This window comes from Phalacrocorax carbo, chromosome 1 (assembly GCF_963921805.1).
Source record: "Phalacrocorax carbo chromosome 1, bPhaCar2.1, whole genome shotgun sequence".
Classification (NCBI taxonomy): Eukaryota; Metazoa; Chordata; class Aves; order Suliformes; family Phalacrocoracidae; genus Phalacrocorax; species Phalacrocorax carbo.
Window position 1 is genome coordinate 150,925,374 of NC_087513.1, and position 23,751 is coordinate 150,949,124.

At 43.9% G+C, this 23,751-nt stretch overlaps 2 protein-coding genes across 2 annotated transcripts in view; one reads left to right on the forward strand and one right to left on the reverse strand.

The window, feature by feature from the left end:
* Positions 1–1,419: 1,419 nt before the first annotated feature.
* CFAP97D2 (CFAP97 domain containing 2) lies at positions 1,420–22,479 on the reverse strand. The gene is made up of 3 exons (XM_064446033.1): positions 22,285–22,479; positions 4,612–4,692; positions 1,420–1,921 (listed from the first exon to the last, which is right to left on the reverse strand). The coding sequence occupies exons 1-3, from the start codon at positions 22,477–22,479 to the stop codon at positions 1,799–1,801; spliced, it is 399 nt and encodes a 132-aa protein (XP_064302103.1). The 3' UTR covers positions 1,420–1,798.
* The window catches only part of RASA3 (RAS p21 protein activator 3), a 134,653-nt gene continuing 133,143 nt past the window's right edge, over positions 22,242–23,751 (forward strand). Inside the window, exon 1 of the mRNA XM_064439915.1 lies at positions 22,242–22,532. Coding sequence (XP_064295985.1) covers positions 22,478–22,532 — 55 coding nt within the window. The 5' untranslated portion in view covers positions 22,242–22,477. The remainder of the gene's footprint in view (positions 22,533–23,751) is intronic.

A 23,751-nucleotide genomic window follows, 5' to 3' on the forward strand; every position in this document is an offset into this window, starting at 1 on the left:
CAGAATGTGAAATATTTGTCAATCTTGTGTCAGGGGAAATTCGCCTAAGCTTTTATACCTCTCATACAGGGACTTCCTCCTCCTTGATCTGCATTAACCAGCCCTTGCAAACCAATCCTTTTGTCCTTCTTAAGAGGATAGTCTTTGTTCAGTATCTTCCAAATGCAGTCCTGCCTATGTGGAGGTTTAGTATATTTGACAAGAGGAGAAATGCTAGTTTTATCTTGGATTAATGCCAAACCTCCAGTCCTGGAATTGCTGTAGTGCAGTACTGTAAGTGAGGACATGGCCAGTGTCTGAGAATGCCTAACAATCAGTTTCAGTTACTTTGGTTTATATGTTTATTTTGTGTACAAACCTGAAGTACTGAGTTGGGAAGCATAAAGATATTGGAGGTAAGGATACTGCCTCAAAGGCCTTGGAAACTTTCTGTGATTTCTTAGACTGTAACTTCCCAGGCAGCTAAGCTGATCCCATGGCAGTCTCCTGCCACCAAAAAAGGAAGGACTTGCTCTTTTCCTTTCCCTGCTCATCTCCCCATTGCTCCCAGCTGAGTAGTCTTCTCCACCCTTTGCACCAGCCCTGTAATTCATCACTTTGCAGAAAGCGACAGAAAAAATATCCAGGTTTGTTTGGGTTTTTTGGGTTAGTTTGCTGCTGCTGTCTCAAGTTTAATTAGCTAATGGAGAGGTCTGATGAAAACCAGAGTTGATTCAGAGAAAACAACAAGAGTTTGCCACTTGAATCAGGAAAGGAGAGAGGGAGCAAAAAGGGGAAGGATGCTCTGCTTCTTCCACATCTTCTGGAATCACACCTTCAGCAGCAGAGTTAACTCATGCTTGTCGATGCCTGCACTGATCTGGATATTATTCACTAGTGACAAGCCATAAGTGCTGTGATGCAGATTTGCATGATGTGGACACGACCAGTTCCGTTTCAGATAATGTCTTTTTTCCCAAGGAACTGTGCAAGTGTCAGTTCATTCGTGACAGTGACGCGTAGGGAGTGCTGCCTAGGTCACTTCCCCCTGAGCTGTGTTTTGCTGTCTGGAGACAATATAGGGCCTGATGAGCAGCCAGTCTGTCATGAAGTAGCCTGTAAATGAATGACAGGAGGTAAGAACCACCACCTGACTTACACAAACCATTCTCTTCACTTCAAAAGTCTGTTCCTGCAGTTGGCTAGTTCGCTGTGCTCTATTCAGGGTGTAAATTTCCTCCCGAATCAAAAATATGTAAGGTGGTTCTCTCTAGTGATAAATCCTCAAGGCATATTTTGCTTGGTCTCCTTTGGGCAGTAAATTGTATTTTCACTTCTGCCTGCTTCCTTCTCTGCTTTGCTTTTTAATTTTAATACTATTTTTTGCTCTGTCTTTATTTCATCTCTGAGCTTTGGATCTCCCTCTTTCCGGTGCTGTCTGTAGGAACAACTGGCAGAGTCAGCAGCAATGACTCACTTAGCAGGAACAACAGCTTTGCTGAGACATAATAGGTTTGCTTCATTTATTTCCTTAAAGTAGGGCAATGTTCTCTCTCTCTCTTTTTTTTTTTTTTTTTAAATTCCCTCAGTTATTAAACTGAAAAACTAATTTAAAGCCATCTTCTCTTCAACAGAGGGTAGGATGAAAATGACCTGGCATTGGATTTCATGTGACAGGGCAAGCAAGTGGCTTTCTGAAGTGCTGATTATACCTTAGGCTGCCTTTTAAAATACATGCCCTCACAGAGCAGTTTATCCTCAGCTATGTTTGTCACTGGGAAGGTAACTTGATAACTACATAGAAATAGTGCTGCTGATGTTACCTTTTGGCCTTATAGTCATTTTTGTTGTCGATTCTTCCCTTTGTTCTCATGATGCAGGATGACATCTCCAGCAGCAAACAGTTGTCTCTTTCAATGATGGAAAGCCGGTCTTCCTGCAACTTTGTGTACAGAAGGGATAAAGAAATGCTTTTGTTTTTACAAGGCCAGAGCAAGCGGCAGTGATGTATCATGGATACCTAACAGGGTGTTCACAACTGTTGTCCCCTCCTCTACACAGAGTGTGACAGGCGCTGATGAGGTAAAACTGTGTCGGTCTTGGCAGAACCCTTTTTTCACCATTTTAATGGTGACACAGGGAGAGAAAGCCCTTTGCAATGCGGTGACTTTGGCCCTGAAATACTTTCCTGCAACCACTGCAGCAGCCTGCATGATTAGCAAATGCATTTCATCAGTGTAATCAGAAGTTCTATAAATAATTACCAATGTATTTTCCAGGATCATAATTATCTTTTGTGTCTCTAGCAGCCTTCATAGACTCTCATCAAAACCCAGGGTTGTGATGGACGTTGTACAAACACAAAATGGGACTTAGCCAGGCTTCTCTGAAGTCAATGGGAGTCTTTCCATTATCTTTGGTGGGCTTTGGATCAAATGGTAATTCTTCCATTGACTTCAGTGAGATTTGGATTAGGTCCAGTGGCAGGCCATTTTTGTCCTGGAAGGGTTGCAGGCTAGTGTAAGAAGAGAAGCAGCAACTGGGTGTGACAAACAAATGGAGAGGGATGTATGAGGCCGTATAAACTGGTTCTGTTCATCCTTAGTGTGATTTTAAGCCTCCGTAACTTCAGTTTTAAAAAGGAAGTTTATGAATAATCTCTAAAATTAACTGTAAAAAGGCAAAACATCTTAGTGCCAAAAGTGGGATGAAAATTGAAGGAGTCCAGTGGAGGAGGGAGAATCCCTTTGGATGTCCTGGGGTATTGTCTAATTTTTAAAGAAATGTTAACATATTGTTTTCTGAGGAACACAAAACCATGCTAAAAGTATGTTTTTGCAGATTAGGAAGAAATGGGGGGGAGATTAAAAGAAAAAATTTATTTTCAAGGTTATCTGTATCCCAAGAATGCCTTCTCCAGCAGGGCTGAGTCAGAGGAAACCAGAGAAAGGCTGGATGGAGGAGAGCAGGGAAAGCATTCTTGTTCATAACTGGACTTCAATATCTCACCCTCAAAAACTTCTCAGAACAGAGACAATGAAGAAATAGTCTTGTTTTGAGCTTACTAATTCACTTCACACCTTCCCCCCCCCCCCCCCCCCCTTTTTTTCATTATTTGATTCTAGGCATTCAAAAGATATTGCATGTCCTGTATAAAATGAATAGGAAACCCTGCTCATCCAGCCCTGATAGTTTTGGTGGCTAATGTTAGAGTAGCAAGTTACTGTAGGAAATCTAGTGCATCTGCCCTGTTTGCTGGACTTTACAGCCAAAGCGGGTCAGATGCTGGTCACACTGCAGTGTAAAGGTTCCTAAAAGTGGTGCATTAAGTAATCCCATCAGGCTCTGAATAACCTTGAGGAGAATGATTGTAAAGAACTGGTTAACAGAAGATTGCAACATTAGAGGGTTCTTTCTCTCTCTTTCTCTCTCTTTCTCACTCTCTTTCTCACTCTCTCTCTTCCCCCTCTCTCTTCCCCCTCTTTCTTCCCCCTCTTTCTTTCCCCCTCTTTTTCTTTCCCCCTCTCTCTTTCTTTCCCTCCCTTTCTCTCTTTCCCTCCCTTTCTCTCTTTCCCCCTTTCCCTCCCTTTCCCTCCTTTTCCCTCTTTTCCCTCTTTTCCCTCTTTTCTTTCTGTACCGGTTTGGAAAGGAGGAGGATGAGAAAGAGACTAGGACCACAGTCTCACTTCCAGGTATCAGGACCTGTAGTTCAAGGCAACATGTCTGAGTAGTGGGTTCCTGTTGGTGAGGTTTTTGCTAACCTGGGGGGATGTTTATGCAATGTTTCATTTTCAAAGGAACTTTATCAGTATTTTTTTTACAGTAACAGGAGAAAATTAAGAACAGCAATTGAATCCACATCCTAATATAGCATATGACTTTATGCATGGAGGAGAAATGAATTGTTTTGCTAGTGAAATGATTTTAAGGTGCCTGGGGATTATTATGTTGCACAGTGAGATGATAAACAATTTTAAGGAAATTAATTCTGAAGTCCTTACATGGGCTACGCTCCCATTGCCTGAGGGGCACTGTGTTGGAAATTAAGTCTTTGACAAGGTTTAGCTGCACGTGTTTTCTACTATGCTCACGTTTGGGGTTTTTTAATTGTTGTTGTTTCCTTTTAGTGAGCAGAGTTAATTAGGTAACAATTTATTTTCCACTCTCATCTTTTAATAAAAATTTGCCTCTTGGGAGCAGTAAGATTTTGAAGGATAACTGCCAGTCAAGGCTACCCATTGTTATTTTTCTGTGCTCTGAATATGTTAACATCCTATTATTCAGTTCATTGCTCTGTGTGTATCTTGATGATTGCGCTATTCTTGTTATTTGTGATGTTTTTTTTCATGGTTGTGCAGAATTACCTTTTAGGAGGCTATTTGAACACCATAGCACTTCTTAATCTGAAGCGCTCTGATTTCATCAATAATCATAAAGATATAGTAAGTTATTTAATGCTGCTGGGAGTGTGCTATTCAGGGATCCTGATAGTCCTGTTGCAACAATCACTGCACTGAGGGGAAAAAAACAAAAAGCCCTGAAACTGTGACCATCTGGTAGTCTCTTTGTTTTCTTTGAGAGCAGACGTGAAGGTAAGCATGCTAGTGCTCAGTGAAATAGCCAATACTATACCTTCAGCTTCTCTAACTTCACATGAAGGTGGCTGTATATTGCAGGGGTACTTGTGTCCACTAATGGTTTTGCTGCCTGAATCTGCAACAGAAATGAAATGCTTATCCATTTTTGTTGGAAATACCCTTGCATATCATTATGGGAAATCTTTAATTCTCATGTTTTGATTTGTTAGCCAGCAGTAACACTATTAAGCATATGATTCATTACATCAGCAAAGCCAGACTTGCCCAGAAGAAGAGTAGTGGGAAATGAAAATGCTAAAAGCAGTTGTTATAAAGTCTGCTGGAGATGCAAAGTGCTATTTATGTTGGAGAAATGTAAAACTACATACAGTCCAGTTACAGTGGTGTTGATGGTATGATCGAGGAAGGCAGGCAGTTTTTATTAGGCATCCGGCAGAAATAAAAAGGTTAGTGTAAGAAAGCTGTAGGTACTCCTAAGCTGTGCCAGGTCTTCCAAAGGGATGCACATTTAGGATGCTGCCAGAAAGAGGTAGGCAATACTGGAAAAGGACTTCTTGTGTTCAAAGTAGTCCTAGGCGTCTTCTTATTAGTACTTTAGAATGATCATCAAAAGCAAATTGTGGATCTAATTATTCTAATGGAGTTGGTAGTTCAGTGGCACGATAGTGTTTATCTCCATCGTGACCTAAATAGCCATGCAACATATGAGGAAGAAGAATAATCTGTGAGCTGTCTTGCACTGAAGAACCCCCTGTAAAAGAAAAGCAGGTAAGGGGGAGTGAGAGAGAGACAGGATTTAGAGGGGAGACCACTCTCTCTCAGTCTGGGGTCCTGCAGGGCGTGAGACTGGGTTGGTTAAAACACAATAAAAAACAATAAATTATTTTAGTCATGGAATACATGTGATAAACAGTCTCCCTCTGTCATACCTCATACTTGAACTGTTCCATTTCAGGCAGACTCCGTGATACAGAAAGAAGAGAGGAATACTTGCTATTTAAAAAAAAGAGGCTGCCAAGTAAAAGCAGCAGGCACAGCACCAACGCAAACCCCACGCAGCAAGGCATGACCTAAAGCACTGCCTGAGTCCAGCAGAAGTATTCCCCATCTCTTTCTGCAGCAGCTTTGTGATAAGCTGAGGACCAGGCTTGAATCCCTGACAGCAGACCTGTCATACATACTACCAGGACACGTTCCTTGCTTTTGTAACAGGGTGAATAATTTACAGCATTGACTGGGACAATGTTTAGCAGTTCCTAGCTTTGTCTGAAATTCACTTGAACCGCTTGGCTTCTTGTGAAAACATTCAGCTGCTTTTTTGTGGCAGTTGTCTCTGAGGAGGTGGGATCCCAGAAGGGGCTGACTGCTCTGAACTCTAGCTGATTTCAGGAGAAGATGAGAACACTCATCTTAATCCTTTCTAGATCGCACCATGCTAAGTAGCTGATTTTTACTGGACAGCAGAACTAAACTTGGTAAATCTCTGAGGATATTGGTGGTTTTTCCTTCTGCTGCTGCTATCTCCTCTGCTTCTTCAGGTGCTTTAAATTATCATGCTATTAAGTTATTTAAAAATAACTTTAAGAAGACATGCAGTTTGCAAAAGAGGGTTGTTATATCAGTAGAAATCACTGGTGTGAAGAATAAAATGTAATATTTATGCAAACTCTAATTTTAATTTATAGCTATGCAAACTGTTTCAAACTTGTACAACAAAAGGTGGGTTTAGAAACATCATTTCTTCTGAGTAATTTGGTTTCTGGGATGTGTTATGATTAATTTCTCTTCTGTCCTTACGCGCACAACTGTAAAAGATAAAACCTGGTATTTTTAAGCCCACCCTAATCTCTGTTGTGGCACTTTGCAGAGCCATGGTGGTTTTGGAGCCATTTTATATTTAATTCTATGCAGACTGTTGCAGAGAGGAGTTGTAACTCTGTTTTTATTCCCCCATTCCTTTCTTCCATTAAGAAAATAGCAAAATTATTCAGACTGGAAGTATTTGCTTTTGTGTACATAGAAACATGCTGGCCTTTTTTTGTACCTTTGCATCATGGAGAAAATTATAACTTATCCCTAACCATTGCCATCTCTTTGGTGGTCTTTTCCAAGAAGCGTACCTTTCTTGGGTTTTTTGTATGTCGCTTTTTTTTCTTCCTTGCTCCCTATTTTTCCCCTTTCTGTCTTGCTCTGCTTTTTGGTAGTTTGGGTTTGTTGGTTTGGTTTTTTTTTTTGTGAGGTCCTTCAGCGCAAAGCCTGCACATCACCAGGCAAAGGCCCTTATATTTTCTCAGAGCAGTGCTTGTCTCTCTCGGCAGAGCAAAAGCCTGTGCCGCAGATGTGTGCAGTTTTGGGCCCCTCACTACAGGAAGGACATCGAGGTGCTGGAGCGTGTCCAGAGAAGGGCAACGAAGCTGGTGAAGGGTCTGGAGAACAAGGCTTATGAGGAGCGGCTGAGGGAGCTGGGGTTGTTTAGTCTGGAGAAGAGGAGGCTGAGGGGAGACCTTATCGCTCTCTACAACTACCTGAAAGGAGGCTGTAGCGAGGTGGGGGTCGGTCTCTCCTCCCTAGTAACAAGCGCTAGGATGAGAGGAAGTGGCCTCAAGCTGCGCCAGGGGAAGTTTAGGTTGGATATTAGGAGAAACTTCTTCACCGAAAGGGTTGTCAGGCATTGGAACAGGCTGCCCAGGGAGGTGGTTGAGCCACCATCCCTGGAGGTATTTAAAAGAAGCGTAGATGTGGTGCTTGAGGATATGGTTTAGTGGTGGACTTGGCAGCGATAGGTTAGTGGTTGGACTTGATGGTCTTAAGGGTCTTTTCCAACCTTAACAATTCTATGATTCTATGATTCAGGACAACCTGCCAACTTACCCTGCTGCCTTCAGTTACCCCAGCCCACAGGTGCTGCTGCTCTGGTAGCGGACGTTCACTGCAGCAAACCTGAATTCACGCCAGTGAAAGGCACGCTGAGATTTCCAGGCAACTAGCGTGGGAATGTAGGAGCACGCCAGCATGACGACACAGGGATGCTTGAAAAGGCCGCTCTTTGGCCATTGGAGACCTTGTTAGTCACTACTTGATCCAGGTGTGAACCCTATAATAAGGAACAAAATTCTGTACCTTCTAAGCCATCCTTTGCCCAACAGGATAGTTACTATTTGCTTGCACTCAGAAATTAACATTTGTGTTTAATCCAAGAGCAGCAGAGTCGTGGGAAATATTTTGTTCTCTATAAATACATTTCTTCACTATATATCTTGATGATATCTAACCTCTATTCTTGGCCTCTAAATGCCTTAACGCATGTATGAAGAGCTCTGTGTGCTGAACAAAGGAGAGTTCTGTATGCACAGCGGATGCTGAGAGTATTTCAGCTACACTAATACAAGTTCCCTGCCTTAAAAGAGATACTGTTTAAATAGCCATGCTTATATACAATAGCAAGCCTCTTGAGGATAATTCACACAGAAGGAAATTTATTTATTTATTTCAATATCATCAATTTGGTTAGAAAAATATGTCAAATTCAATTCTCTACCTCATCTTTAACTTTTTTCCACCTGCAAGTCAGATTATGGGAACAATGGAAGGAAGGAAGGAAGGAAGGAAGATATTTTTATACAGTTAATGAAACAGACCTGGTCTGGAAATAATGAAGAACTATTTCTTCGTATTAAAGGTAATTATATTGTGATACAATCTTCCTAAGGTAGCAATACGGTTGAATCATCGCTGATGGTATTCACTACTTATGGATTTTCACGAGGGAGCAGTCCTGCATTATTACTGATTTGGAGCAGATGACTGACCAAATCTTTTTCACTTCTGAATTTGGCAAACATCATTATGATAACTCCAGGCAGACAAAAATCTCTATCTCTATTTGCTGGATATTCTTAAAATGTGTCTCTTGTACCTTACTGCTGATACGTAGCTTTCATAGCAGTATTAAGAATGAGTAGAGAGGCTGCGGGTGTTTTGGGTAAGCTTATTCTTTCATGAAGACCTCTGCTCTTTATCAAATGGTTGTACCTACCCTTTTCTTGTGTTCTTCATATTTTATTTTGTCCCATTTTTAGCTGAAGATATTTGCTGCCACATGGTAAAATTGGCTGGTAGGCTCAATGCATCTTGCACAAAATAAAGCATCTCTGAATCTGGATTTTAAAAAAAAAAACAAAAAACGGGGTATGAGTAATACCAGTCTGAGCCTTTCCTAAAGCAAAGCCCTGGAGACTTGTGGTATGTTTGTAGCTGGTCACGTGGGGGTTGTCATGGCATCACGGCTCAGAAAAGGAACGAATAGCTGGTGGTAGCGTTTCAAACAATACATTTAACAAATAGCAAACAAGAACTGAATGTTGTAGCAAAGCATTCCAAGGAGTATTTTATTCATATATAAAATAGATTGCCAATTACACTTTACTAGCCAGACCTACCTCCTGCTGATGAAGGAAAGACAGTGGTGTAAGCTATTAATAATGCTTTGCACACTACCGTAAATATGCAAAGGACTGTATAATGGGCTATATTTGCTGAACCTTGAACTGAATGGCATGCCTCAGTAATGTTCCGAGCAAACCCACAGTGGGAGGTGTCATCTTTTGCACTGCAATAATTTGTTTTAAACATATTTTTTCATTGATAAGTATGCACTTTTCAAAAGCCACTGCAAATGTGTTCATAGTGAAATAGTTCTGGGGTTTAATAGCCTTTTCACCTTTCTTTATCTGCATTCCATCTTATTGCTAATGAGTTACGGAAAGCTCAAACAGACTTCCAAAAGCCAGTTATTTACCAAGTTGACCACGGGTTCTCATGCAGGGCCACCTTGGCTATCACTCTTCATAGGCAACGTTTGGCAGGGAGGTGAATGGGCAAAGATGTTTTCTTAGACCCACCCAAAAATGGAAAAGGTGCTTCTGCTCATCCCAGCTCAGCCTGGCCTCCTCCAAAGCTGGCCTTGAGCTGACACAGTTCAATGGATGTTTTCGTCCTTGTGGTGTGGAGAACCCTGAATCTGGGTCCAGCAGACTGCCAAAGAACTTTGCTTTTGTCTTGTGCATTTTTTGGTAAGGCCTGTAGTTCCTAAGGAGAAGACGAATTACAACTTGAAGCTCTCATGGGTCTTTTAAAACCAGTAGGATAGTGCACATTATATAAAAGCACTTGGAAGTAAGGAGGGAACCTACGGCTGACATCACCAAAACTAACCAGAATGGGTCTGTACGAGGATGAACCGGAGCATATTCCATTTTGTCACAAGGCTGTTCACGCAGGTTGTTTTAAAACAGCGTCTCATGTGGGTGGAGGGGAAGAGCAACACATCTATCGCACAACTACCCAACCCAAAATCAGGGCCGGTGCTCTCTTGAATTTGTATCTTGATTATCTGTTGCGTTTTGGTAGCAAAGTAAGGTTGCGTATAGGGGTTTGTGGTTTTTATTATAGTTGGTGTGAACTGGTGCTTAAACAATGGAAGCAGACGTAAAATTAAAACCTTGATACATACTATTTTTGAGCTGTAAAGCAAACACTCTTATTTGCAGACAAATAATGGAAGGAATTGAAGAGGGTTTTTTTTTCAGCTGCTCGGGTTCTTATTATTTTCCTCTTAATGTAACAGGAAGATGTGGAAAATGTCAGTAAAAATAATAAAAAGTACAGGGTTGAAATACATTTCTTCAAATATATATAAAATCTAACTATGCCTGCAATACAATTACATTTTGCCCTTGAACAAGTAGAAATGCTTAGGCCCTCATTTGCTTGTCAGGGTCTTGGCCTTGGTCTTTTAAATGCTACATGTGTAATGATCTGTTACAGACAGATCTGAAGGGCACCATTATCAAAGGAATCTTTTCATTGATTTTGATGAAGCCTTTGAAATATAAGGAAAACATAGCCTCTTACATCGATGGAACCATGGCCCACAAAGAAATTGAAATCACTTCGAATAATTTCCCAGCTGCTTCTGAATTAAAGTTTGTGACACTGGAAGTGGCTTTAAACTTCCTCTGTGGTTGCCTGTTCTCTCTCTACCCTCAAAAGCTGTGGACCATATATGTATTCATTCCTAGCTGGGGTTTGGGTAGGGTTTTGGTGCTGGTGGGTTTTGTTTTGTTCTGAGATACGGAAAGCAAAGCTCAATGGTTTCAAAATTGACTGTCTTAATGTCGAACTACCTAAGGTCCATCGGGACTGTTCTGTCTGAAGATGGTGCTGGAAGACAGGAACAGCAGGTTCTACCTCCTTCTAATTTCACAGTCTAAACTTACAGCTACAAAAGGGGATTCTTTAGAGTGGCATTTCACTGCTTGGTCAAAGCAGACTCGTGAAGTATCCTTAACAAACCAGAGGACTGGGCCTACTACCTCTACAAGATAAAATAGATGTTTATGAAACATTTATTCTGTAGGTTATACAATTTTATGAAGTGGCAGCCATGGGAATTTCCATATTGTTTGCAGAAGGACTTGCTTATAATTTCTTGATAGCAAAAGCTACTTCCTGAAGAAGAATAGGTGAGAAATAAGTAGATAATGAACATAAGATTTTTTGCAAAAAATGCATTTTCCGGTATATATCAAGACACGTATACATTCAGCTTTCACACAAAGCAGAGAGTGTTTTCTGCAGCATAAAAGCACGGTGGTCAATACCAGTCTACTTTTTTAATGTGGCGATCTTGGAGGGTGCTGAGCTTCTGTTCTGAGATCTCAGCACCCTACGGCTCTCATAGGTTTCTGGGTATATTTTTTAATCTCTTTTTTCTTTTGGTTTGATTTTTGAGCAAACCTGTTCATATAATATGTAGGACTGTAAGCTCTGTGGTTGGTATTGCTGCTAGCAATTTGAGTCTTGAGTTACTTCCCCCTTGAACTATGTTACAAGCTTAGTGAGTTGCTGCCTTTTTTCTCCCACCATCTTGGCCAGAAGAAGAGCTCAGGCTGGCTCAGGAGCTGCCAGATACAGCAGCTGCTTATGCTTGTGGCCCAGTTATGGAGTAAGTTAAAGAAGATGCTTCTTCTCCCACTGCACTCCCAATACAGATCATGTTTTTGGAGGTACTGTTGCTCACTGTGACCAGAAGTGCCTTTTTAGCTGTTTACTTTTGTTATGAAATTTGTAGATGTAGTAAGAAACTGTAAGTGGCAGAGTGTACATTTTCTAAAGCTTTAAAGGTTTTCTGTATTTGTGAAGAGGAAAATAAGTCCTTATTTTTTTGCTGACAGCTTTCCTGGTTATTTTAAAGTCATGGCAATTCCTCATCTTGTTCTATGAAGCATTTGACTGACTTTGGGCATACGCATAGACTGAACGATAGACATAGACTGGAGTAATTTGAGGGTGTGCTTGAGGATCAGGCCCAGTCTCCTTTCGTTAACTGCCTGTCGCTGGGTGGGTGTTTGGAGATGCTGAGAGAAGCCAATTTTTTTTTTTTTTTTGTCAGTTCAGAATGTTATGTGATAGGATCCAATGCTGTGACTTTGACCCTGCAAGCACACACCCTTATCATATAACTCACAAGCAAACCACCCGACTGAGTAGCTGAAGAGCCCATCTGTAGTCAGGGGGATAAAAAAAGCAACTGGAAAACCTGCTGGGGTGAGCGGGACCCGCTCTGTCTGTGCATGCAGCATACCTAGCCGCTTCCATGGAAGGCCTGCCCGCAGTCACGCAGAGCGCGTCTTCATGCATACGTGTGCAGCAGAGAAAACCCTTCCCAGTGTGGCACAAGTGCTTGCTGTGCTGAGTGATGCAAAGGGAAGGGGACGTGAGCGCTATGGCTCCCACTGCAATACAAAAGCAGATTTACCAGATGCTTCCTTTAGACTTGACCCTTTCTGGAAGCTTTGAGCGGGAATTAGTTTTTGGCTGGGGAAAAAAAAAGGTTGTTTCCCACTTATTGTCTGAGAAACTGAGAGAAGGGAAAGGGGGCGGGGAAAGAGGAAGAGGAAGGGAAAAACATTGCCATGATTATATGGAGTTTTATTTATATATACATATGTTTATATCTACATACACAATTTTAAATCTTTTGGGCAATGTTTGCTAAGATCCAGGATTTCCTTGATCTACAGCAAAAATGCCAAGTCAACTAATGCTGATAACTCATTTTCCTTAGTGGTTTTAACGTGGGAGGAGGGCACAGAGGGAGAGGGGAGGACTGTCAGATGATTGACTGAGCTTCTGCATTGAGGTCAGTTTGCTCGTGCAGTAGCCCTTAGCTTTCTGAGGAAGGCTGGTCTTAAGGCACGGGTGCTATGGAGTACGCAGGCAGAGATGAGGCCAGGGCGCTGTCCCCCATCTTTGCCTGAGGAGGGGAGCTCTTTCTGGGTAACCCCAGAAGGCCGTGGAGAAGGTGACTGAGAGCAGGCTGTTGCTGCTGAAAAGCTTGTCTGTAGCCCGAGGCCAGCACATCCTGGGACAGAGGGCTGGGTGAATTAGCCCAGCAGGCCCATCCACTCCGAGGCGAGTGCCTGCATTCAGCCACATGCCTGCCTGGATACAAACGGCAGCTGCAATGACTGCAGCAAAGATGAGAAGATTTCTGCTGTGGACAGGCTGGGGGTATTGTTGATTCTTCGTCTGGCAGTTTTTTAATTTGTGGGTCTCTTCTTTGCAAGAAACCCTTGTCAGGCTTTACAAGAGCAAACCTCAGCCCACTTGTCAGCATGAGGCATGGCTGAATTTGCGGCTGGAAAGAGGGGAACTTGCCGGTGCAGGCAAAGCCCATGTTGCTGGAAGAGAGTTGGTAGCCTCTTAAGAGCAGCAGAGAGGAGAAAACTTGGAGGCACCTGAAGCATGGCTAGCTCTGACCCCCTAAGCACTGCGAAGTGGCAAAGGCTTTCGGCTAAAAGCCAAAACCCAACAGAAACATTGTTTTGTGCGTTTGCAGGTGGGTGCGCAGTAATGCAAACGCTATGGGAACGGGCTGTGGTTAGTATTCGCTAACTGTGTGATTGCTGCACCTGGGAAGCAATAGACTGCAGCAGGAGGTAGGCGCCTCTGCCCAGCGGGGCACCCCTCCGGCAGGCCTGGCCCTTCTACTCCGCAGGAGGCATGTGAAAGCAGATGCCAATGTGAATTCTTGCTGAAGTGTTGCTCCCTGGTTTAGATTTGTTGTATTGCTTTCAGGGCTGCTTCCCGCTGTAAACATCTGAGTGCTTGATGAAGGTTAGAGCAAGTTAGTGGAGAAAATTAGGAATTAACTATAATTTTATTAGGTCTTTGCATGCGTCTTCTCTTTTTCTCTTTCTTCACTCCAACCCACGGAGCTAGATAACCATAATAAATCACTTATATCCCCATCTTTATTTTTGATTCTCCTTCTTTGGGCTCAGAAATAATTGAAAGGTACCCAGAGAAAAGCACTGTGTTTTCCTGAATGCAAGCGCTGCCTAAATGTGAACCCTGGGCTCTTCTTCTAAACCTGTTGGGTGTATAGATGTCAGCTTCTTAAGGGCCTGGGTATGATTTTTGGAAAAAAAACCCAAAGGGTCTGGAACTCTAATCTAGTTGTACCTGTGTCTCTCTCCCCACTGGCCTGGGGAGCCCTGCCAAGTGCAACGCTGCACCAATACAATCAGTCCCGCCATCGGCCAGTCAGATGCAATAAGCCAGCGTGCTGACAAGAACCGCTAGTCTTACCTGTGCGGCCTGCTACTATTCAGCCTCTTCCACGCAAGCGAGAGAGGAAGGCGAGTCTTGCAGCGCTGCCTTCAGATTTACCCTCTGGCTTACTTGGATTTCTTATGCTGGTTTGCTGGCACAGAGGCAGCAAATTACAAGGTTCTGGTGCTCTGAGGAATACCTCATCCAAACCCGCTCACTGCTTTTTTTTTTTTTTTTTTTGAGTGAGAGCAGATGTCCCGGACAGGCAGGTTTTGTTCTCCTTGAGGGTTTTATGGGCCACCATAAAGCCAGAATGGTCAGTCTCTTCACATGAGGCTCAAAGACAATGCAAAACTGTATTGGGTAGAGGAATAAATCCTATGCGAGGAAAGCACAGGGAGACTTGCAGTTGTGCCGTTTCCAGCAGAGTGGCAAGAGTGCTATGCCAGCTGGAGATGGGATTAGCTGGGTGCATTCATTTCAGATTATATATCTTGCTTTCTGGTCAGATGCAGACAGCTAATGTTATTCTCAATAGCAAATTTAATTTCTGTTTGTTTAAACAACGTCATGTTATGCCTTCTCTGTGAACGCAGGTGAACACCCCCATGTGCAAATTAAACTTTCCCAGTGGGTGCAAGAGGAATAAGCTCCCGGGTACAAGGAACATATTTTGCTCTGACATTTTTGCTTGTTTGGTGAGTGACCAGACCTTCCATCTGGGGAACTTCATTGAGATATCACAGCTATTTCCAGCAGGTGGCAGACGCTAGTAACCAAATCTGGGTACAAATGATGTGTTTTCCAGACTGTTTATTCACATATTGACTTAAATATACACATTATGTACCGGCTATAAATCTGTTTCCAACAGCAATAAAATAAGATTGCATAATTGGAGCCGATTAGTAGTTACCCATGATAATATGTAATTAAATACTTAGGAATCAAGTGTGGTATGATTTTTTTTACTTCAGCTTTGATTTTTTTTTTTTTATCTCCCAGATCAGAGAAATTGCTTCTGTTCCAAAAACTTCCAAATAACCATCTGGCTAATTGTGTTCCATGGTATAAGATTATCTTTGCTCATGTACTGTGATGGGAGAGAGCTCCTCCATGCAGTCATGCCTGGATAATTAGCCAGTGTTTTAAAGAACTGCATGCTAAAAGAATGGTGCCAAATTGCACCACATTGCCTTTCCTAGGTGGCACCTCACCGGCAGAGTGGCTCTGCCTGAGTGGTACTACGGACCGAGGGAAGGTTTTTTTTGAGATTAGCAGTCCCTAATGAGGACCAGATTTTGCTCCTTTTGCTCTCCTCAGTAGTTACTCACACACATGAGTAATCCCAGTGGGTTCAATGGGAGCTATTCACCATGCAGAGAGAGGGTGGCATTTGCAAACTGACCCGCCAGCATTGGCTTCAATGGGATTTTTGAGCAAATGCAAGACCACAGGATCTGACCCTTAGTAAACGCCTGACTCCATGGAAAAGTCTATTCAAGATTTGTAGCTGCCTGTGGGATAGCTGTGTCACTCCCAGCACTGGTTGTGGATGAATTATGCAAAGCTTCCCAAAGTCAGTGTAAACTTTATAGCATCTGTCATATATGTTGCTTATACCGCAAAACTGGGGCATATCTGGGAGGCACAGAAGTGTTTGTTTTATGAGTGTTTTCGGGAAGATGTTGGTAGTATAATCCCAGTGGCTTCCTGCTTCGGACTGTACAATCCCCTGAGGTGGATATGAGGGAGAAGATGGGATACGACCTCTCCTTGCAGTCCCCTCAGAAGCGATATTATTGGTGCTGCTAAATTGAGGGGGGCTGAAGTTTTGCCTTGGGGTTAGAGAGTAAGGATGGACTTCTGTATCGTTAAATTAATTCTCATAAAGAACAGAGAACACTGCAGATGAGCTGATGACATAAAAGCAAAGAAGATATGAAAGTGATGATTATGGCTGCCAATGTGCAATGGCTTGTGAAATACGGGTGTTTATATGCCTGCTTGCATAACCACATATTTATTGTAAACAACAGAACCCAGTATTTTTAAAAAAGTAGAAAGTCCCATTGCTGCTCAGTTTTTCTTTCTCAGGATCATTTGCTCTTTTCACTTAGCTACGGCAGTTCCACAGAAGGCTAATGTGGGAGAGATGAGAATGGATGCATACTTATTAAACTGCAGTAAAATTCACCACATTTCATTCTTGTACATAATAACTGGTTTTTTATTTTCTGTAAGATCTTAACGCAGTTTTATTACATTATAATCTTTTATGGAAGGATAAAGGCGTTTGTTCCTTAATAGGAAAGCAAAGTTTATAGGCTCAAGTAAAGCAGATATGATCCAGAACACAATGCTTCTATGAGTTTAACCAGAAGGTGTTTCATCTTGGTAAACTCCACAGGAATTCTGAACGTCCTGCGCTTGCTGCTGAAATGATTGGATTTTAACACAGTTACATTTTTTAGGAGGACACTAGACGGACAGATTTTTAGAAGTGATGAACAAGAATTAAAGGAGCAAAGTTGTTTTTTAAAAAAAAACCCAAAACATGCAACATGAAAATTAATTGTGTTGTCTCAGCTATTGTAACAACCAGTTCTCACTGGCCCCTTTTTCCTGTAATTAAAGTCATTTTTCTTTCCCCCCTTCTGGCCTCTTCCTGGCCCAGTGTTCTTGCAACAACCAGCAAAAATGTGAGATTTTTTGAACAGGCAAGTAGTAAGAACAACAGGTAGACATGCTTTTCTTCCTCTACTCGGGTCACAGTGGAGATTCTTGCTTTCTTTAAGTGTAGAAACTGCAGTGCAACCCCCAGTTTTCTTGCTTCTGATGCAGAGATCCATTTTTATCCTGTGAGTGCACCATACATGTACATACTGGTACAGCCCCCCCCCGCCATTCAGTAACAGCCATCTCAGTAGGGTCCACTCTTTCTCATGTTTCTCCTTCAATTAAACTTTGTCACTTCTGTATTTTTGTGAAATCTGTGCTTTCTTGCCACTGTTGCTGACGTTTTGCTAATTAAAACCTTCTCCTTGTCATCATTCTCTTCCTTTCCTTCTTTCATTTAGCGTAATGGCCAAAGTGTTTCTCTGCCAGACTAATCATACAAGCGATTTCATGACTGTTTCTTCATTCCTCTGTAGCTATGTCAGATGCAAACTCTTAGCCTTTGGAGATACAGGTAATCACAAATTCACTCTTAATTTCCTGCTTACATAGGTTCATTATATTTCTGCCATACTTCACTATGCATGGAAACCAGGGGAAGCACTGCAGCCTTTTCCTGACCAGTTGGCTGGTTCTAGAACTTCAGGAGGAAAAAAAAAAAAGACTACTTTTATTATCTTACTGTGAAAGGTGTCACTGCAAGAGCTAAATCTACCACTCAGTCAGAGTGTAGGATTCAGAGGCACCACCAACGACATCTTTGCTTCCCCACTCACTTTGCCAGGGATGAATGTTTATTGGGTCACCCTAGCCAGAGTAGTCATACCACGCAACACCTCTATATGGATAGTAGCTGCCTTTAGGCCTGATAGATGTATTATTAGTTGAAACTATCTATGGCCTCCTAAAATTTAATCACAGTTATCTTGCTCAGTCGTCAGATCATAGTCTTACTTTGTGTTACTTCCTTAGATTTGTCTTAAATATGCTGTTCCCCCACATAAATAGAGGTAGCAGCTTGGTGGTACCCAGGGGACAGTAGGTTCATATTTTGTAAGTTTCTTGCATAATGCAAAAGGAGATTAGAAAGCTTCTTATTTTCTGTTTCCTCCCGAGAGAAAGCTATCATGTAGATCAAGAGAGGAAATGATTTCCTTGCTTGGCACAAATGAGTCACAGAAAATGACCTTCTTTGTAGTCTAATTTAGACCCAAGAATCCTCTGAAGAGCTGATAATATAAACCCATATGACTTGGATGAAGAAAAGTTGGAGAAGATATTGTCATTAATGCACTCATCCACATATCAAAAAGCAGCACTTCACTTTGCCTAGATTTTTTGATCAGACTGCTAGCAGCTGCAAACCTCATGTTGCCTGCACATGGTATCTGTAATACACACACACACACACATACATGTGATATGCTGCTGCTGAGGTTTCATTTCAACAATGGAGATATTGAAAAAGCAATGCGCATTCTTTGGCTGTTTCTTATAATGCGTTTAACTTATTTAAAAATACATATTCATGTGAGTTTTGAAACATTGCTTTAATTTACATTGTTGGACTGTACAGCACGTAAATTTGGAGACAGATGTTTATTGCAGAGAAAGCAAAAAGCTTTTAGCCTTATGTCAAGAAAACAAGAGGCAACAGAAAATAAAACAGCACACTGATACACAAAAGCACTGTCAAAGAGCTTCAGCAGAAAAGGGCTGGTGGGAAACCAGAAGAGTAACTAGACAGCACAGCAAGCCACAAGTAACAATGTGTAGATTCTCATGTGAGGAAGCTTGATTTATTTTGTGGCAAAGAGTGTAAGAAGGTGCCAGCCTTTTTTTTCCCTCTTTTTTTCCTTGCTGTAAGTTATTTTTAAATACTAGGGGTTTTTTGCTGTTTTGGTGGTTTGTTTTTAATGTTGGTCTGTTCTGATTGTTGTTAGTTGATTCTGTACGCATCTTGGTAGTTTCTTTTATGCTTAAGTGCAGAAGTTGGTGGTACTAGACCACCTTTTAAAGGAAAGGCTGGGTTTATGGTTGACTTTTGCCACAGCCTTCCTGGACAAATCCATGCTCTTGGTAAAGCTAGGCCATCCTGAAAAACAGCCTAGCAGTGTAGCTGTGAGTAAACACACACTCCTAAAGCTGCCCAGCATGCCACTGTATCCCAGTCACACCTTTGGATTGGGATGCTTTCTGCTCAGGTTGCTTATGATCACCGGCAAAGCATTTCAAAGTGTCTTGGCTTACGGGCCTCTTGTTTTTTGTAATGTACAAATGGGAGTCATCATAGGTTGGGTGTTTTTTTTTTAACCAACAAACACGGTACACCACATGCCCTTGTGAGCACCAGTGCTAGCACAGAGAGAAGTTGCAAGCAACACCTAAGGTCAGGATGTGGGGGCAACCATCACTTTAGATAACAGAGTGAATTTAAGCTGGGTCAAATGAAATTAGATTTGAGAGTGGTGGATTCTGACTGCAAAGTTGGGTATGCAAAAAGTGGTGGGGAATTTATGTAGAGCCTGGTTTTGTGAATGTATAATAACTGGGTTATAGGTAGATACCTTGTTTTGTTTCCTGGACATAAAGGAGACAGAAGTGTCATGACTGTCTGAAAAGAACACAACTGCAAATTGGGAAGGATAGTTTCTTGAGTATCTGCTGAGAGTAACTCTTAGACCAGCAAATGCTGAGAAAAGAATTGATGAATTGTTTTTGGTTTTTTAATTACTATTCTGGGGTCAACTTTCTGCAGATGAGAAAAGCTTCAGACAGGGAAATGAGGTCAACTGAAGTCTTTAGGTACCAAAGGCAAACACAGAAAACAGAAGTAAAATATTTTACCTGAGATGTCTATAATATTAAGAGCATGGAAGCAAGTTTCTCCCTGATGCTGTTGGGGAAGTTTTATCAGTTCCCAGTATCAGTGCGTAGATGAAGTTCCTTTGGTTGATGAATACCACAAGTACAAAGATAACATATTTTTAAAGAGATCTATAAGCTCAATTTGCCAGCTCGTTTGGGGTCAACTTATAGGGATCCTGACAATAGAATCCATTTTCCTTTGCTTATAGCTAAACTTCAGCCACTTGCTCATAGCTGTAAGTCCTTGTTTCTGCCTGTGTACAGCATTGTGTGTAACAGTTGTTTGCCGTTCTTCTTCAGTGAGATGACTCAGTGGGCCTGTATTTATTTTGTGCAAATATGTTCAAGGTGTGTGCCTGTGTGGCGAAGCAGCAAAAGCACCAGCCATTCGATAATCCTTTTTATCTGTAAGCATGTACAGAGTGTTAAAACAGACCTGTACAACATGCATACTCCAAAACTGTTTGTCACATCCAGTGTCTGAGAGGCAAAACAGGTTGGCCAGTCTGAATCAATGTCCTTCCTAAAATGTGAGCTATCTGATCAGCGTTCTTGTAGCTTCTGTTCAGGCTGTTGCTTGTGTTGCCTCTTGTCCAGCTAGAACATGAGACAAAAACAGGGGAGTCAGAAGTATTGTGACAGGTGAAGTTGAGGCTATGGTGAAGAAAATGCTAAAGGTTATTAGGACAGGGACCACTGAAGGTATCACAGGGGATGCAAAGGACCAGCGGGCAGAAGAGCTGAAGTATTTAAGTGAGCTGGGAGTGTTATGGAGAAGAGACGATACGTGGTAGGTGGAACGGGGATAATGTAATGAGGTTACAGAGGACACTGGGCATATTGCAGCGAGGAGGAGGGAATTACAGCATGGATGTTGGTAAATGGAATCCTGTGCTTTAAAAAAATCCTTCAGAGTCTTGTGCTATAAAAGTATTTTTATCGAATTACATATATCACTTGGCTATGCAGACAAGGAGAACACAGTAAAGTCAGGCAACTCCTTAAGATAACTCCCTGCTTCCTTTTTTGGCTGTGAGCTTGCCAGTTTCCTTCAGAGTTAGGCCAATACCTGTGCTGGAAAATGCAGATGCCCCAGGCTTTCCTACAAGCTGACTTCCCCTGCTACTGTAGCTTCATCGCAAATTTTCATTTCCTCTTATATATTTCAATATCTCACCTTTTTTTTTTTTTTTTAACTAAAGGGACTTCATTATGTGTTGTACGTGCCATGATTCAAGCAGTGACGGACTGCCCAGCTGTATTCTAGCTTGCCTGGACAACTTCTTGCCTACAGACTTCATACCGCATGTGACTGATTTAGGATTTGCCTTCTGATTTCTTGCTGTCCTTTAATGGTTCAGTTCTTTCACTATTAGCTTCTTAATATATGTATAGATTGTTCTTAGTCTGTTTGCCTTTCTCTCACTTGTGAAATTCATAGCTAGAGCGGGCAAGCATTTGATGGTGTTTTTTTTCTTTTCTCTTTTTTTGTTTTTGCTGCAGGCTTGAGAAAGGGCATTTTGTTGGGCTTCTCAGACATGCTGGACTGTGATGCGCCTGGGCTGTTCTAGTAAGGATGTTCTAAGCTTCCTCAGCGGGGTTGTGGTTGTCTGCACAAAAGTAATTGAAATTTTTTACTTTTTGAAATAATGTAATCTGTAGACCTCTATTGAACTTTGTGCTCTGCTTCTGCCAGACCTTTATGGAAGGAGCGTTTCCACTACTGACTTTTCAAGACCCAAAGTTTGGCACTGAATACTTACACAGTCCGTTTCTTGATGTTTAATGTGTAAACATGCAAACCTGAAATCTGAATTCCCTGCTCTTCCCGTGCAGTCAGGTAGAGCGAGCTTTGCCGCTGGTCAGATGGAGCCAGGAGACAGACTGGCCTGCTCCCAGCGCCCAAACGCGTTTGTTTATTTCATACAGGCACTCGTTCCCCACTGATGAATGAAATTCAACCTGGGGCCGCGGCAAGTGCCCTTCCCTTATGGCTCTATGGGAAAGAAGGCTTGAACATCCCTCCCTGCCTCCCTTTCGCCATGACGCGCAGGCCCCGCGGCCCGGGCCAACGGCTGCTCCTCGACGGTTGGTCCTGGCTGGCGTTGGAGTCGGGCCACAGAGTTAGTCAGCCTTCCCCCCTCCTTCCCACCCTCCGCTGCCCCCTCGGCAGTCCCGGCGGGGTGAGGGGGTGGGCTGCCGCGGCCGAGAGGAACGGGGCCGCCCCTCGCGCCCGCCGCCTCCCCCTCACGGCGGGACGGGAGCGGGGGGGCGGCTGAGGCACGGCGCGCGCGCCTCGCAGCTGGGCGGCCAAGCGGCCGCCGCGCGCCGCGTTCCAGCTGTTGCAAAGCACCGCAACACCCCCACACCCCCCCCGCCTCTGTCCGCCGGCACCCAACTCCCCCTCCCACCCCGGCAAGCAGCGGCCCAATGAGCGGCGCGGCCGGCTGCCCCGCTGGCCAATGAGGGGGCGGGGGCGGGAGCTGCAGGCGCGAGGGGCGGGAGGTGCTGGGCTCCGCTCCGCTTGGTCGAGCGCTCCCACCCTCCCTCGCTTGCGGGAGCCCGGTCGCAGCGCGTTCCGATCCGTCCGCTTGCTCTCCTTCACGTCGCGGCGGAGCAGCTCGCCTGCCTCATCCTCCTCTTCATCTTCCTCCTTCCCGGCCCGGCGTATCCGCGGCGGCGGGGCTCGAGCACCGCTGAGCGCCAGGCGCGGCGGCGGCAGCACCACCACCACCATGGCGGTGGAGGAAGAGGGGCTGCGGGTTTTCCAGAGCGTCAGGATTAAAATCGGTGAGGGTGGCTGGCAGCGGGGCGGGGAGCCCCGGCTGGAGCGAGCCGGGCCGGGAGATGGGGAGCGCCCGCTGCGGCGAGGCACCCGGCGCCGGCCCCTCCTTTGCGCTCCGCGGCGCGGCGGGTCCCGTCCCGTCCCGTCCCGCCGGGGAAGCGGTGGGGGGCGGCGGCGGCGGCGGCGGCGGGGCGGGCGGTGCCCGCGGCCCGGCGGGGCTCCGCGGCGCCTCTGCGGGGCCGGTGGGGAGCGGCGCCGTGAGGGGCGGCCGGCCGGTGCCCGTGAGGCGGGCGGGCGGGTGCCGCGGTGACAGGCCGGCAGCGCCCTGCGCGCCCGGCTGGCGAGCGGCGCCGGCGGGGGTCCGGGCGGCGAAGGGTATGAGGCCGATTTTGCGTGGATTGGTGTTTGGTTTTTTTTTTTTTTTTGCCCCTTTTCGTTGCTAAGCTACGCGCTAAAAGTTTGAAGGCGGTCACCGAGTCTCCGTACTCTTGTGTCAGTGGCAAAGCCGGTGCGAAACCGGCCAAAAAGCGGCTGTGGGAAAGTGCCGGTAGTTCAAGCTCTTGCCTCAGCGAGCGGGACGGGCTGAGGCTGCTGCCGCCGCTTCACGGCTTCCTACGGCTCGCGTTCGGAGATTCCCTCTTCTTCTTGCTGTTGATCGAGTTCCAAACCACATTATTAGAAAGTAAGCGACAGATGTCAGCGTGCAGATTAAACTCTCCCTGGTAGAGTTCTGAGCGTGCCGGCTGGGAGGGAAATCCCTCGTTTCCGTAACAGAATCAAACCCGTATGCAGAGGGAGCGGTTTGCCTCGCTTAGATGGGGCATGGTGGTGGGGAGCTCGGGGGGGGAAGTGGAAAAGTTTAGTGCCAGACTCGCAGTGGTGGGTAGTAAGGGAGTTGGATTTGGCGCTTCCTTATTAACGCTCTTGAAAAATCTCCCCTTGCATATCCGTGCATGTGAAAGCGAATTTGCAACCTCCAGTTGTCATGTTAGATAAAACTGGACCTTGAGTTTGCATAGGAAATCTCATTATTGGATAATGGCATTAGCATTTCAAAGAGACCATTGCTAGGACTGTTTCTTTATTAATCGTTAGCAGGTAGTTTAGCGATAGCAGACTCTAAGAAGCAAAATTTTACAACATAAACTAAAAATTTTGTGTTGGTTCTGTGTTCTTTTATGCATCCAGAAAATAGATTCAGTACGACTATGAAGCATGGTCAGA